Genomic DNA, 15,117 nt, shown 5'->3' with positions numbered 1-15,117 from the left:
AAGGCTACCCTGAGATGACATAGTGAATTCCAGGTCAGCTTGGACTAGAATGAAACCCTACCTCTTAAAACCAAACAAAAGAAGGGCTTTCTGGAGAAGGCAGAACTATCTTAAACAGCTTGTGTGGAAATAGCACCCCTGTCAGGAGAACACAAGCAAAGGCAGATGAGATAGCAGAGTTGATGCTCACCCCTACCAAGTTTTCCTCCCCACCCAAGTATGCATGGAGCCCCAAGAGCAAGAGTATGTCCCCTTCACTGCCCACTAAGACAATCTCCTACCCCACCCAAGAAGCAGATTTCTGGAACATACTTCTGGTCCATGCCTACCTTTTCCTGGTAGTTCTTTTTCAGCAAGCCCCTGAGGATCCTCAACATCCTCCTGCTGCTGGAGGGCGCTGTCATTGTCTACCAGCTGTACTCCTTAATGTCCTCTGAAAAGTGGCACCAGACCATCTCACTTGCCCTCATCCTCTTCAGTAACTACTATGCCTTCTTCAAGCTGCTGCGAGATCGCCTCGTACTGGGCAAAGCCTACTCATACTCAGCCAGTCCCCAGAGAGACCTGGACCACCGGTTCTCCTGAGCCCCAGGGTAATCCCAGGGACAGCAGCATCCAGGCTTCACCCAGGGGCCTCCTGGCCAGGGGCTGTTGGGGAGGGTTGGGGGGAATGGGCAAAAAAGAAAAAAAAAAAAAGACAAAAAATTCCACCAGAGCTTTGTATTTTTGTTACGTACTATTTCTTTCTTTGATAATTGATGTTATAAGAGGAAAAAAAAATCTTATTTTTATACTCCCAACAAGCTGGTGTCCTGTGGTTCTTTCTCTTGTTCTTGCCTGTCAGGCAGATAGAAGTGTGAGATTCTGGGCTGCAAGCTCCTCATATGGCTTCTGTGGGTTCTGCCATCTCCATTGAACAGGAAATAAGACACCAGAGGCCATGGTAGCTGTGGATGCTGCTGCTAACCGAACACTCCTTGTGTACCAGACATTGCTGTGTGTACTTCAGGCCTTGTCATCTTAGCTTTGACAACCAGAGGAAAAAGTGTTTTGTCACTCCTTCTGATGAACTGGAACTTAAAGAAATTCTTAAAGAAATTCTGGTGACTTGCCTATAGTAGCACAGCTACAACATGGTAGAGCTGTGCGTTAATAAAAGTCCTGTGGGACTGGTGAAATGGCTTAGCAGTTAAAGCACTTACCTTTGAAGCCTAAGGATCCAGGTTCAGTTCCCCAGTACTCATACAAGCCAGATGCATTAGGTGGTGCATGTGTATGGAGTTTATTTGCAGTGGCTAGAGGCCTTAGCATGCCCATTCTCTGCCTCTCCCTCTCTGTCTCTGCCTCTTTCTCACTTACTCCCTCCCAAATAAACAAATAAATTATATATATATATATATATATATATATATATATAATTTTTTTTAACATCTTCTGATGGCCAGGCATGGTGGCACAGGCCTTTAATCCCTGCATTTGGGAGGTAGATGTAGGAGGATCACCATGAATTTGAAGCCAGCCTAAGACTACATAGTAAATTCCAGGTCAGCCTGAGCCAGAGAGAGAGAGAGAGAGAGAGAGAGAGGGACCCTACCTCAAAAAGAAAAAAAAATCCTCTAAAAGAGGACATTCTCACAGCCAGGCATGGTGGCACACACCTTTAATCCCAGCACTTGGGAGGCAGAGGTAGGATTGCTATGAGTTCAAGGCCACCCTGAGACTACATAGTGAATTCCAGGTCAGCCTGGGCTAGAGAGAGACCCTACCTCAAAAAACAAACACACACACGCACACACAAAGAGGACACTCTCCTCCTGTCCTAGAAGATTATGATGTCTTTCTTCTCACAGCATGTGTCACCACCGCCCTGCTCTCTGTGTCAGATAATGTGCCAGTGCCAGAGCGCAGAAGCAAGCAACAATGCATTGGGAACATTATGGAGCTGCACAGGGGTTCTAGGTGTGGTGGCTCACTCCTTTAATCCCAGCACTTGGGAGGCAGAGGACCCATGTAAGCCAGATGTACAAGGTAGTGCATGTTGGTTTGCAGTGGCTAGAAGCCCTGGTATACCCATTCTCCCTCCCTTCCTCTCCCCCCCCACCTTTCTTTCTCTGAAATAAAAATTAAATGTAAAAAAAAATAAGCCACACATAGAAGAGAATGTGGATGCTCTCTGCTTACCTTGGCACAAGAAATAGTCTGAACTGGGACTACAAAAATGGCCAGTACATAAAAGCATTTGCAGCACAAGACTAGGAGCCTGGGCTCGATTCCTTGCACCACACAGAAAAAAAAAAGTATAAAAACCGAACAAATCAGCCCAGCATGGTGGTATACGCCTTCAATCCCAGCACTCGAGAGGCAGGCATAGGATTGCTACTGAGACTACATAGTAAATTCCAGGTCAGCCTGGTCTGCAACAAGACCCTACCTCTAAAATAAATCAATAATCTGGAATAGTCTGATTTGTACTAATCACTTCATAAGTGGGCAAGAGGAGGAAAGCATTCTAGTGGGAAAAAAGAGGATAGCACACGGGTTTGGAATACCTAGGTGTCTTGGGAGAGGGTAAGTGGAACATTGCTCCTACAAGAATAAGGAAGAATAAGTTGGGCTGGAGAGATGGCTTAGTGGTTAAGCACTTGCCTGTGAAGCCTAAGGACCCCGGTTTGAGGCTCGGTTCCCCAGGTCCCACGTTAGCCAGATGCACAAGGGGGCACACGCGTCTGGAGTTCGTTTGCAGAGGCTGGAAGCCCTGGCGCACCCATTCTCTCTCTCTCCCTCTATCTCTCTTTCTCTCTGTGTCTGTTGCTCTCAAATAAATAAATAAATAAAAGGGTCTTTCTTTGACTTTAAAAAAAAAAAAAGAATAAGGAAGAATAAGGTAAGGAAAATAAAGAGGTACTATCTGTAGAAAGATCTACAGAGGCTAGAAGGAGGGAGCTATCTTTAGGCTAGCTAGTGCGAGTACTCCAAGTGCTAGAATGGAAACAGTTGTTTGGAGAGTCGCCTGGCTCCTGCAGACATAGGCTGTAGTTCTCTGAGACTTCAAGAAGAGCTACAGTTAGGGAAAGAGAGACACATCTTGGGAGCAAATCAAGAATAGGAAGGTCTGGGCTGGAGACATGGCTTAGTGGATTAGGTACTTGCCTCCAAAGCCATGTTCTACTCTAGATCCCACATTAGCCAGGTGTGCAAACGTGAGGGAGCCAAGCGCAAGGTTGCATATGCCCACTAGGTGGCACAAGCATCAGAGTTTGATTGCAGTCGTTGAGGCCCTGGCACACCAATTCTTTATCCTCTCTGTCTAAAAGAATAGAAAGGTCTAAGAAAAACAGAACAATTTAGGAGCAGAAAGAATAGATACCCTGACTGGAAAGACAATCTAAATTGATTTTGAAAGTAAGCAGTTTGTTGCTTGGTTAAGGAAGGTTAGGGATAGAACTAGATTCCAATCAGAGGGAACAGCATATACAAAAACACAAGAGAAGATAGGATCCTGTTTGAGGAAAAAGTGGTTCCTCAAACATGGTTGGAGCCTGTATTCTCTGGTGGGAAGTGGCCCAAAAAGCTGGTAAGGACCAGCTTGTCTGCCATATTGGGAATGTCTGGGCATCACTAAGAGCAGGCAGTGGGAAGTTGCTAGGCAAAGGAATGACACCAAAGTCCCTGTTATTTTTTTTTAACTTTTTTTTTTTTTTTTGAGGGGAGTAGGCTGACCTGAAATTCACTATGTAGTCTTGGTGGCCTCGAACTCACTGTGATCCTCCTTCCTCTGCCTCCTGAGTGCTGGGATTAAAGGTGTGTGCCACCATGCTTGGACCTTTTATTTTTTTAAAGTTTTTCTTTTTAATTTGAGAGCAACACAGAAAGAGACACACAGAGAGAGAATGGGCACTCCAGGGCCTCCAGCTACTACAAACCAACTCCAGATGTGTGCACCCCCTTGTGCATCTGGCTAACGTGGCTCCTGGGGAATCGAGCCTCAAACTGGGGTCCTTAGGCTTCACAGGCAAGCGCTTAACCGCTAAGCCATCTCTCCAGCCCATGCTTGGGCCTTTTAACGATTTTTTTAAATAGACTTTTATATTTTTTTCAGATTTTTATTAACAACTTCCATGATTATAAAAAACATCCCATGGTAGGCCAGGTGTGGTGGCGCACGCTTTTTTTTTTTTTTTCACTGCATCATCAATTTTATTTACTATTATTTTGGCGCTTGCTTTTTATCCCAGCATTTGGGAGGCAGAGGTAGGAGGATCGCTGTGAGTTCGAAGCCAACCTGAGAGTACATAGTGAATTCCAGGTCAGCCTAAGCTAGAGACCCTACCTCAAAAAACCAAAAAAAAAAAAAACAAAAACATAAAACCTCCCATGGTAATATCTTCCCTTCCCCCAACAATATTTTTATTTATTGGTAAGAAGAGGGGGTGTGCCAGGTCCTCTAGCCACTGCAAATGAACACACCAGATTCATAAACCACTTTGTGCATTTGGCATTACATGAGTATTGGGGAATCGAACTTCTGTTGTTAGGTTTTTCAGTCAAGAGCTTTAACTGCTGAGCCATCTCTCCAGCCGAGGTTCTCCCTTTCCCTCCCCCCTTCTCTCTCCATCTCTCTCTCTCTCTCTCTTTCTTTTTCAAGGTAGGGTTTCACTCTATTCCAGGCTGACCTGGAATTCACTATGTAGTCTTCGGGTGGCCTTGAACTCACGGTGATCCTCCTACCTCTGCCTACTGAGTGCTGGGATTAAAGACATGCACCACCATGCCTGGCTCTCTTTTTATATTGTTTATGTTTTTAGTTTTTAGAGGTAAGGTCTCACTCTAGCCTAGGCTGACCTGGAAATTACTATGTAGTCTCAGGGTGGCCTGGAATTCTCAGTGATCCTCCTACCTCTGTTTCCTGAGTATTGAAATTAAAGGATTGCACCAACATGTCCAGCTAGTCATAGAATTTGATTTGAGTTTCCCTTAATGGGCCAGACACATAAGAAGAGTTGTTAGTTTGTAATGATAGGCTCTCTTTCTGTTTTCAATTTTTTTCCTTCCAGTTGTTTTAATAGGTATGCAAAGGTGTTTCTTTGTTTTGCTTTTTCCTTGTGTGAGGTATATGCATGTGTATATTCCCATGCTTTCTTTCGCCTGTGGCAAGGTGCACTTGCCTGCAGTGGCCTTAGGCAAATGTTGGAGTCCAGCTCACTCTATTTCAATCTTTCTGTTTTGTTTATTGTTTTTTGTTTTCCCAGATAGGGTCTCATAATAGCTTAGGGCCACCTGGAATTCACTATGTAAACTCAGGGTGGCCTTGAACTCTTGGTGATCCTCTTACCTCTGCCTCCCAAGTGCTGGGATTAAAGGCGTGTGCTACCATGTCCAGCTTTTTTTTTGAGGTAAGGCCTCACTAAGCCCCAGGTTGAACTGGAACTCTGTAGTTCCAGTCTAGGCTGTCCTCAAACTCACATAGATCCTCTTACCTCCGCATCTTGAGTGCTGGGGTAAAGGTGTGGTTCAGTTTCTTCCAAACATTCCTATTTGAGCCAGGTTCTCTTATTGATCCCAGAGTTTGCTGATTTTGTGCAAACCCCAGCAATTATTGGGTCTCTGCTCCACTACAGGACTAGGGTTATAGACACAAGTGGCCACTCCTAGATTTTTGTTTGTTTGTTTTATTTTTACTTATTTATTTGAGAGCGACAGACAGAGAGAAAGGAGAGTGGGCATGCCAGGGCCTCCAGCCACTGCAAATGAACTCCAGATGCGTGCACCCGCTTGTGCATCTGGCTAACATGGGTCTTGGGGAATCGAGCCTTGAACCAGGGCCCTTAGGCTTCACAGGCAAGCGCTTAACCGCTAAGCCATCTCTCCAGCCCCACTCCTAGAAATTTATGTGGCTCCTGGAGATCTAACTCAAAAGGTTTCTCAACACTTGGGAGGCAGAGATAGGAGGATCACTGTGAGTTTGAGGCTGCTCTGAAACTACATAGTGAATTCCAGGTCAGCATGAGCTAGCATGAGATGCTACCTAGGAAAAAAAAAAAGAAAGAGAGCAAAAAATAAGTCTTTCAGGCCCTCATGCTTGTACAGGAAATGCTTGTAACCACTGAGCAATCTCTTCAGCCCTTATCAGGTCATTTTGGGACTACTGGTCTGTGTGTTCAGGTGACGGCTGGCAATTGGCATGTTATTATGCAAAAAGAGAGGTCTTGGGCTGGAGAAATGGCTTAGCAATTAAGGCACTTGCCTGCAAAGCCAAAGAACCCAAGTTTGAGTCCCCAGTACCCACGTAAAGCCAGATGCACGAGTTCATTTGCAGTGGCTAGAGGTCCTGGCATGCCCATTCTCTCTGCCTCTCAAACAAATTAAATTAAAAAAGATCCTTTTTTTTTCGAGGTAGGGTTTCACTCTAGCCTAGGCTGACTGGAATTCACTGTGTAGTCTCAGGGTGGCCTCAAACTCATAACAATGCTACTACCTCTGACTCCCAAATGCTAGGATTAAAGGTGTGCGCCACCTTGCCTGGCTAAAAAAAAAAAAAAAAAAAACTTAAAAAAAACAAAAAAAGACTTAAAACATACTTAAATCATTTAGAGAGGGGGAAGTGATTTGCTTAAGGTGGCGCATGCATCTGGAGTTCGTTTACAGTGGCTGGAGGCCCTGCCACACCCATTCTCTCTCTCTGTCTGTGTCTCTTTCTCTGTCTGTCGCTCTCAGATAAATAAAAATAAACAAAAATTAAAAAGAAAAGAGAGGCTCAATAGGTATCAGCTACAAATTCCTTGATTCAAAAAGACAGGTGAACATTCAGCCTCAATTTCCTCATCACTAAAAAGGGAGTTTACAAACAGGTGTGGTGGCTCACACTTTAAAAAATATATATTTTATTTTTATTTATTTGAAAAAGAGGGAGAGAGAGAGAGAGAATGAGAGCACCAGGGCCTCTAGCCATTGCAGATGAACTTCAAGCAGGGCGTGGTGGCGCACGCCTTTAATCCCAGCAGTCGGGAGGCAGAGGTAGGAGGATTGCCATGAGTTCGAGGCCACCCTGAGATTCCATAGTGAATTCCAGGTCAGCCTGGGCTAGAGTGAGACCCTACCTCGAAAAACCAAAAAACAACAACAACAAAAAAAAAGAAAAAAAAAAAAAAGCAAATGAACTTCAGATGCATGCGCCTTCTTGTGCATCTGGCTAACGTGGGTCCTAGGGAATGGAGCCTTCAGGCAAGCGCTTAACCACTAAGCCATCTCTCCAGCCCATTTTCTCTTATTTCTATAATCTTAAGCAAATCACTTCCCCCTCTCTAAATGATTTTTTAAAGTATTTTATTTATTTATTTATATGAGAGATAGAGAAAGAAAGAGTGATCCAGGGCCTCCAGCTACTGCAAACGAACTCCAGATGCATGCGCCACCTTATGCATCTGGCTTACATGGTTCTTAGAGAGTAAAACCTGGATTCTTTGGCTTTGCAGGCAAACGCCTTAACCGCTAAGCCATCTTTAAAGCTCCTCTAAATGATTTCTTATTCATTTAGGATATGAAAGAAAGAGATAAGGTTCTGGGAGAAAAAAAAAAAAAAAATCTGAGGAATTTAGCCTCATAAGAAAAAAGGCGTACTACCAGGCTGGGCGCCAGAAACAGCTAAGAATCTGACAGCTTAACTTTCTTAAGAACATATCCCTTCTACTCTCCCTCCAGCCACATCTTTCATATCCCCCTTCTCTACTCCCCACCTCTAGTTGGTGGCGTTCTCTTTAAACGCGAGCCTTTGGCGTCATCTCGAAGAGGAAGGGGCGGTGACGGGCCAGTGCGCGTTTCGTACGGAGTAGAGTGTTATGTCCCCTTCGGGTTGCCGTCCCGTAGGTCCGCCATATTGTCTGCTGAAGCTGCCGCTGAAGCTATCGCTGTGGCCGCCGCCAAGTGTGAGCGAGCGGAGCCGCGATGGGTGAGTAAAGCGTCCGGGGCAGCTTGGGTGCTCAGGCTGAGGTGTCGAGGCGTAGGGCCTGGAGAAAGCCTGTCTGCGGTCTGAAGAGGAGGTCTGACGTTCTCAGCGAGGCCCGGAGAGAGAAACCAGGTCGGGAGCGCACGTCAGGCCAGTTTGGGGACCGGAGTAGGGCCGCGCGGGGAGTAGACCTGCGGGCTTGTTTCCGGGGACACCTTGGCACACCTGAGGCCCCCACGTGGTGGCCTCGAGCCGGAGCTCGCGCCGTCCTGAGGTTAGGAAGGAGCCCGTACCCCCCGCCCCGCGCGGGCTCTGGGGCTCCGGGCGGCAGGCCTGGACGCCGCCGAGGGAGGGAGCCTCCTCCTTTCTCCCGGGGAGTAGCTGGCCCACGTACGCCGTGCGGCAAGGAAGAGTCCTCGTGCGACGAAGGGCGCCACGTAAAGCCAGCCCCGGACCGGTAACTAGGGACAAGCCAGGTCGAGGGCAGCCTGGGCGGCTCTGAAGGCCCGGAGAACATCCCGAGGCGGGGCGGAAACGGGGTGGCTCGGTTGGACTTCAGTGACAGCTCCCCACAGGGTTAGAAAGACGGAGGCTGAGACCTGCGCATGGACAGGTCAAGAAACTTGAGGTTTCTGAGCCAGCGCTGGTTAAGAGAAAAGGAGAGACCTGTTGATCTTTTTGAGAAGACTCCGGATAGCCAAGGCCTTTGCCCATGAGAATACATAACGATGGTGAAGTCTTTGAATTTAGAGACAAATTCGGCGTTGGTAATTTCTCTGCATCTCTAAAAGCTGTTAAGTTTGCGCATCTGTACGCAGGCGTTGTTCTGACTGCTTTACAAGTATAATTTATCTAATTTACAGTCTAATGGGATAGGTGCTGGTGTTATTCCTTTTTTACAGATGGGAAAACTGAGGCTTAGAGTGGTAAAGTAATTTACCCAAGGTCATACAGTTAGTAACTGAACTAGGATGATCACTCTTGGGCTCCAGCATGCAGCTTTTTAGTGCCTGGCCCTCTAGTGGTTAGGCTGCAAGGTGTGTTTTGTTGGAGACCCAGTTTGAATTCTTAAAAAAAAAAATTATTTGCATGTGTGTGTGGGCCCACCAAGGTCTCTTCTTACTGTCTGAGAATTGAACCCAGGCTGACAGACTTTTGCAAGCAAGTCCCTTTAAGTGTTGAGCCATCTCCCTAGCCCCTCAGTTTGAATTCTTTACTAAATGACCTGAAAAGGTTCCTTCCAAGTGAATTGTTGACCTCACCTGTTGTGGGAGTGGCACCTAAATGCAATTTTAAACCTTTTGTATGATCTCTGACCCTGAGGAAATAAATTATTCCCTTGAGCTGACTGTCAATGACTTTAGAATCAGATCTGCTATTAAAATCGAGCCTGCCACTTTCTCACGCTCAACCAGAGAAGCCACTTGATTGACAGATTACAATACATACAGAAAGCGTGTTGCACAGTCAATATTTCCCTCCATTTCTGAGCTTCAGTGTTATCAAGGTTTTTGGAGTATAAATAAGATAATGCAGTGTTTGTAGCCTAATGAGGCTTCTGTAACACCAAGACATTCTTTTTTTTTTTTTTTTTTTTTGCTCCAGCCCAAGCTGCTCTGGATTTCACTCTAGTCTCATGGTGGCCTTGAACTCACATCCTTCCTCCTACCTCAGCCTCTCTAGTGCTGGGATTAAAGGCTTGTGCCCAGTTTATGACAATCTTTTTCACCTCCAGTAACTTCAGTTCCTTTCCTCCGGTACTAACAGGTGGTGATACTCACCACTTTACTAAAGAGGATGGGTCCTTCCAGAATGCTCTGTAAATAGGATTGATAAGCCTATGTTGGGAGATAAGGAGATGCCCCAAAAAGGAGGTAACTAATATTTCCTAAATTCAGTGAACTTTATTTTATTTATTATTTTTTTTGCTTTTTCGAGGTAGGATCTCACTCTAACTCAGGCTCACCTGGAATTCACTATGTAGTCTCAGGGTGGCCTTGAACTCACCATGATCCTCTTACCGCTGCCTCCCAAGTGCTGGGATTAAAGGCTCATGCCATGCCTGGCTCAGTGAACTTTGTTTTGACAGATAGGAAAACAATCTCAGAGAAGATAGCATAGATGATAAACAGCCAAACCAGGAGTGAGATTTTTCCCACATTTTACTGTGTATATGCCTCTAAAGGTGTTAGAGTTGTATTTTTTTATATAAAATATATATATTCGGTTCTTGTTTCCTGAGGGAGGGCCTTGCTTTAGCCCAGGGTGGCCTCCAATTCAAAGTGATCCTCCTACTTCACCCTCCCTCCTGACTCCAGACTCTATATTATGTTTTCATTTTGTTTTGGTATTTCATTTATTTATTTGGTAGAAAGAAAGAGAGAGATGGCCATGCCAGAGCTTCTAGCTACTGCAGATGAGCTCCAGAGGTATGCGCCATATTGTGCATCTGGTTTACGTGGATTCTGGGGAATTGATCCTGGGTCTTTAGGCTTCGCAGGCAAGCACCTTAACCACTAACCCATCTCTCCAGCCCCATATATAATTTTTTTAAAGGTATGGTCTCACTCTAGCCCAGGCTACAGCCTGAGGGTGAGTTCTAGGTCAGCCTTGGTTAGAGTGAGGCCCTGCCAAGAAAGAAAGGAAGGGAAAAAAAGAAAGGATGAAAGAAGGTAAGAAAGAAGTTAATTTGGGTATAAAGAGCAAGAGGCAAGTGGATGAAACTCTTATAATGTCCATGGCAGAGTTTTTTTAATTTTTGTTATTATTTATGAGAGAAAGGGAGGGAGAGAATGTGCGCACCAGGGCCTCCAGCCACTGCAAATGAACCCTAGATGCGTGGCACCACCATGTGCATCTAGCTTACATGGGTTCTGGGGAATGGAACCTTGGTCCTTAGGCTTTGCAGGCAAGTGCCTTGACTTCTAAGCCATCTCTCCAGCCCTGAAGAGATTATTAACCCCTAAATTAGAGCAATAGCAATAGGGATGGAGAAAAAGACAGAAGAATCCAGAGATCATTAGATATTAAAACCAACCCTCAAATGTACTTTTTTTTTGGTTTTTCAAGGTAAGGTCTCACTCTGGCTCAGGCTGACCTGGAATTCACTATGTAGTCTCAGGGTGGCCTCAAACTCACGGAGATCCTCCTACCTCTGCCTCCCGAGTGCTGGGATTAAAGGCGTGTGCCACCACGCCCGGCTCTTTTTTTTCTTTTTGATGTAGGATCTCACTATAGCCCAGGCTGATCTGGAACTTACTTTCATCTCAGGCTGGCCTTGGACTCAGTGATCCTCCTACCTATGCCTCCTGAGTGCTGGGATTAAAGGCAAGCACCACCACACAAGGTTTCAAATTTGATTTATTTATCAGGGGGAGAGAGAGAATATATATGTGCATGCCAGGGCCTTTAGCTATTGCAAACAAATGCCAGCTGCATGCACTATCTTGTGCATCTGTAGTCTCAGGGTGGCCTTGAACTCATGGTGATCTTCCTACCTCTGCCTCCTGAGTGCTGGGATTAAAGGCATGCGCCACCACGCCCACCTGGGCTCTCTCTTTAAAGTACAGTTTAGTAGCAATACTATATCCCCTAGGAAGAACAGAGCCACCAGATTCTACACATTCCACAGACTATAGTTAGAATTTTTTTTTTTAATTTTATTTATTTGAGAGCGACAGACACAGAGAAAGACAGATAGAGGGAGAGAGAGAATGGGCGCGCCAGGGCTTCCAGCCTCTGCAAACGAACTCCAGATGCATGCGCCCCCTTGTGCATCTGCTAACATGGCACCCGGGGAACCGAGCCTCGAACCGGGGTCCTTAGGCTTCACAGGCAAGCGCTTAACCGCTAAGCCATCTCTCCAGCCCTATAGTTAGAATTTTTTAAAGATTTTATTTTCATTTATTAATTTGTTAGAGACAGAGAGAGGAAGAGAAAGAGAGTGAGAATGGGCATGCTATGACTTCTAGCCACTGCAAACAAACTTCAGGTGCATGTACCACCATGATCATCTGGCTTACAGGGGACCTGGAGAATTGAACCTGGGTCTTTAGGCTTCATAGGCATGAGCCTTAACCACTAAACCATATGTCTGAGCATTATGTTTACATGCACATTCAAAAGAATTAGGTTAGAAAACAGGACTATTAATTCTTGTTAATTCACTGCCTCAATTTGTCATATTTAACTGAGACCCTAAATTTTGAATGTGGTCATGTGTACAATTTTCCCCATGTGGCTTTTAACTAAACCACCTAGTTTATAAATTCAGCTTTGTTTCCCGGTGTGATCCTTGTTCAGTCCAGTTCTGTGACGCTGCTGCCAGGATACAAGCATCCTTTTTATGGCTCCATTATAGATTGACCCACTTGTTCAGTAGAAGTGAAGTTTCTCCCATTGTCTTGACTTTTGGCGGTTCTGACATGCCACATGAGAGCCTCATGCTGTTAGACCTGTTTTGTACTATTTCTTGAGAGAAGTACAAGAAGTTGAAAGCATTTCCAAACCTAGTCTTACTATATCGGTGTAGCGTTTTTGTATTTTTCTCAGTTAATCTTCACTGTAACTCTGAGTAAACTAAGGTAAGAGTAAGAAAATTGAGATACAAATGAGTGACGCCCAAATTACACAATTAAGCGCCGAAACCAAGAATCAGGTCGTCTGTGCTTATTCTAGTTCACCCAGTACCTCACACTTCAGTCTGCTTGTTGGTGGCCAATCCAGCACAGCTACCTTCTTTCGCAATGGAAATCCTTTGTATTCTCCCTATTCACAGAATGTTGAACTTATTTTTTTTTTTGAGGTAGGGTCTCACGCTAGCTCAGGCTGATGTGGTATTCACTATGTAGTCTCAGGCTTGCCTTGAACTCTTGGCAATCCTCCTACCTCTGCCTCCCAAGTGCTGGGATTAAAGGGGTGTACCACCATGCCCAGATTTTTTTTCTTTTGGTTTTTCGATGTAGGGTCTCACTCTAGCCCAGGCTGACCTGGAATTCACCATGGAGTCTCAGAGTGGCCCCAAACTCACAGCAATCCTTCTGCCTCTGCCTCCCAGTGCTAGAATTAAAGGCATGTGCCACCACAGCCGGCTTCTTTTTTTTTTTTTTAATATTTTGTTATATTTATTTATTTGAGGGGAGGGCAAGCAGACAGAGAGAAAGAGAGAGAATGGATGGGCCAGGTCCTCCAGCCACTGCAAACGAACTTCAGATGCATATGCATCTGGCTTACATGGGTCCTGGAGAGTTGAACCTGGGTCCTTTGGCTTTGCAGGCAAGTGCCTTAACTGCTAAGCCAGTTCTCCAGCCCTCCCCCCCTTTTTTTTTTTTTTTTTTTTTTTTTTTTTTTTGGTTTTCCGAGGCAGGGTATCACTGTACCCCAGGCTGACCTGGAATTTACTCTGTAGTCTCAGGGTGGCCTCAAACTCACAGCAATCCTCCTACCTCTGCCTCCCGAGTGCTGGGATTAAAGGCTGCTGGGATTAAAGGCGTGTGCCACCATGCCCAGCTCCTTTTTTGTTTTTTTTTTTTTTAAGGTAGAATCCCTCTCTAGCTCAGGCTGACCTGGAATTCACACTCAGTCTCAGGGTGGTCTCAAACTCATGGTGGTCCTCCTATCTCTGCCTCCCGAGCACTGGGATTAAATGTGTGCACCCCCATGCCCAGCTTCTAACAATCCTATTTTTTTTTTTCCTGGTTTTTCGAGGTAGGGTCTCACTCTAGCCCAGGCTGACCTGGAATTCACTATGGAATCTCAGGGTGGCCTCAAACTCACCGCGATCCTCCTACCTCTGTCTCCTGAATGCTGGGATTAAAGGCCATGGGCTACCACGCCTGGCTCAACAATCCTAATTTTTTTTTATCGATTTTTATTTATTTGAGAGCAACAGACAGAGAGAGAGAGAGAGAGAATGGGCATGCCAGGGCCTCCAGCCCCTGCAAACGAACTCCAGATGTTTGCGCCCCTTTGTGCATGTGGCTAACTTGGGTTCTGGGAAGTTGAGCCTCGAACTGGGGTCCTTAGGCTTCACAGGCAAGCGCTTAACTGCTAAGCCATCTCTCCAGCCCAATGATCCTAATTTTTAATCTCAGTTTAGTAGAAAATCTTTTTTATTTTATTTTTTGTTCATTTTTATTTATTTGAGAGTGACAGAGACAGAAAGAGGCAGATAGAGAGAGGGAGAGAGAGAATGGGTGCGCCAGGGCTTCCAGACACTGCAAATGAACTCCAGATGCATGCGCCCCCTTGTGCATCTGGCTAACGTGGGTTCTGGAGAATTGAGCCTGGAACCGGGGTTCTTAGGCTTCACAGGCAAGCGCTTAACCACTAAGTCATCTCTCCAGCCCAAGTAGAGAAATCTTTTACAGCTTGACTAGAGGCTTTGGAGAGCATTCTGGACGGATCTTAAGACTGCTACGACAGCTAACTGAAGACATAGATAAATTCCAGGTCAGCCTGAGCTAGAGTGAGACCCTATCTCAGAAAAACAAGAAAGGGCTCATCTGTCCTGGCATGGTGATGCATGCACTTGGTAGGCAGAGGATGGTTTAAGGCTATTTTGGACTACATACTAAGATACCATCTCAATAAATAAAAAGAAAAAAGAGAAAGGGCTTATTGATCAGTGACTTAGTTTACACATATTCCAAAAAAGAATAGGTATCAATATGCAAAATGTAAAGTTGAAATCCTAGCAAGGTGGCACTCAGGCAGTAGAGGTAGGAGATGCACTGTGAGTTTGAGGCCACCCTGAGACATGATGGAGTGGGACTTTGTGATGATGTAGCGACCGTGGTGTCACATATACTCCTGTAAGTAACCCCTAACTCATGCCTTGTCAGTCCAATTAACTCATAGGTTCACCAAGTTGAATTGGTGGAATCCTTACTTTGATATGTCCTTGGTCTCTTATCTGAGGTGGACAGACATTTGTTCAAGTTAATGGAAGAGTTGAAAAATTTAATGCAGCATGCACTCTACTCTCTACTTGAACTCATTCAGAAACTAAACTGCCTCTTCCTTAACCTGTCAATTGATTTCCTATATGCAACTGTAAGAAGCTACCTCACAGCACAAATGAGTGGACACAGTATATCCTCAAAAGGAAGCTCACGCAACATAGTTAATAGCACCAAAGGTAATAATCACGAGACATGTGTAACATTAGCTAGCAG

General features: G+C 45.3%; 2 protein-coding genes across 6 annotated transcripts in view; both read left to right on the top strand.

Moving 5' to 3' along the window:
• The window catches only part of Tmem39b (transmembrane protein 39B), a 28,631-nt gene extending 27,926 nt beyond the window's left edge, over window positions 1-705 (top strand). The window contains exon 9 of one of the 2 annotated variants that reach the window (XM_004665278.2): window positions 343-705. In XM_004665278.2, the coding sequence (XP_004665335.1) occupies window positions 343-585 (243 nt within the window). In that variant the 3' untranslated portion in view covers window positions 586-705. The remainder of the gene's footprint in view (window positions 1-342) is intronic. The other variant, XM_045151142.1, reaches the window with a different exon arrangement.
• A 7,084-nt stretch (window positions 706-7,789) lies between these two features.
• Window positions 7,790-15,117, top strand: part of Kpna6 (karyopherin subunit alpha 6) — a 44,465-nt gene continuing 37,137 nt past the window's right edge. For 2 of the 4 annotated variants that reach the window (XM_004665276.2, XR_006637150.1), the window contains exon 1: window positions 7,790-7,945. In XM_004665276.2, coding sequence (XP_004665333.2) covers window positions 7,942-7,945 — 4 coding nt within the window. In that variant the 5' untranslated portion in view covers window positions 7,790-7,941. Of the gene's footprint in view, window positions 8,075-8,379; window positions 8,400-15,117 lie in introns of those variants that run through there. The other 2 variants (XM_045149228.1, XM_045149229.1) reach the window with 2 other exon arrangements.

The sequence above is a fragment of the Jaculus jaculus genome, chromosome 5 (genome assembly GCF_020740685.1).
Source record: "Jaculus jaculus isolate mJacJac1 chromosome 5, mJacJac1.mat.Y.cur, whole genome shotgun sequence".
Taxonomy (NCBI): domain Eukaryota; kingdom Metazoa; phylum Chordata; class Mammalia; order Rodentia; family Dipodidae; genus Jaculus; species Jaculus jaculus.
Note: the sequence above shows the minus strand (reverse complement) of the source record. Positions and strands in the feature narration are given on the sequence as shown.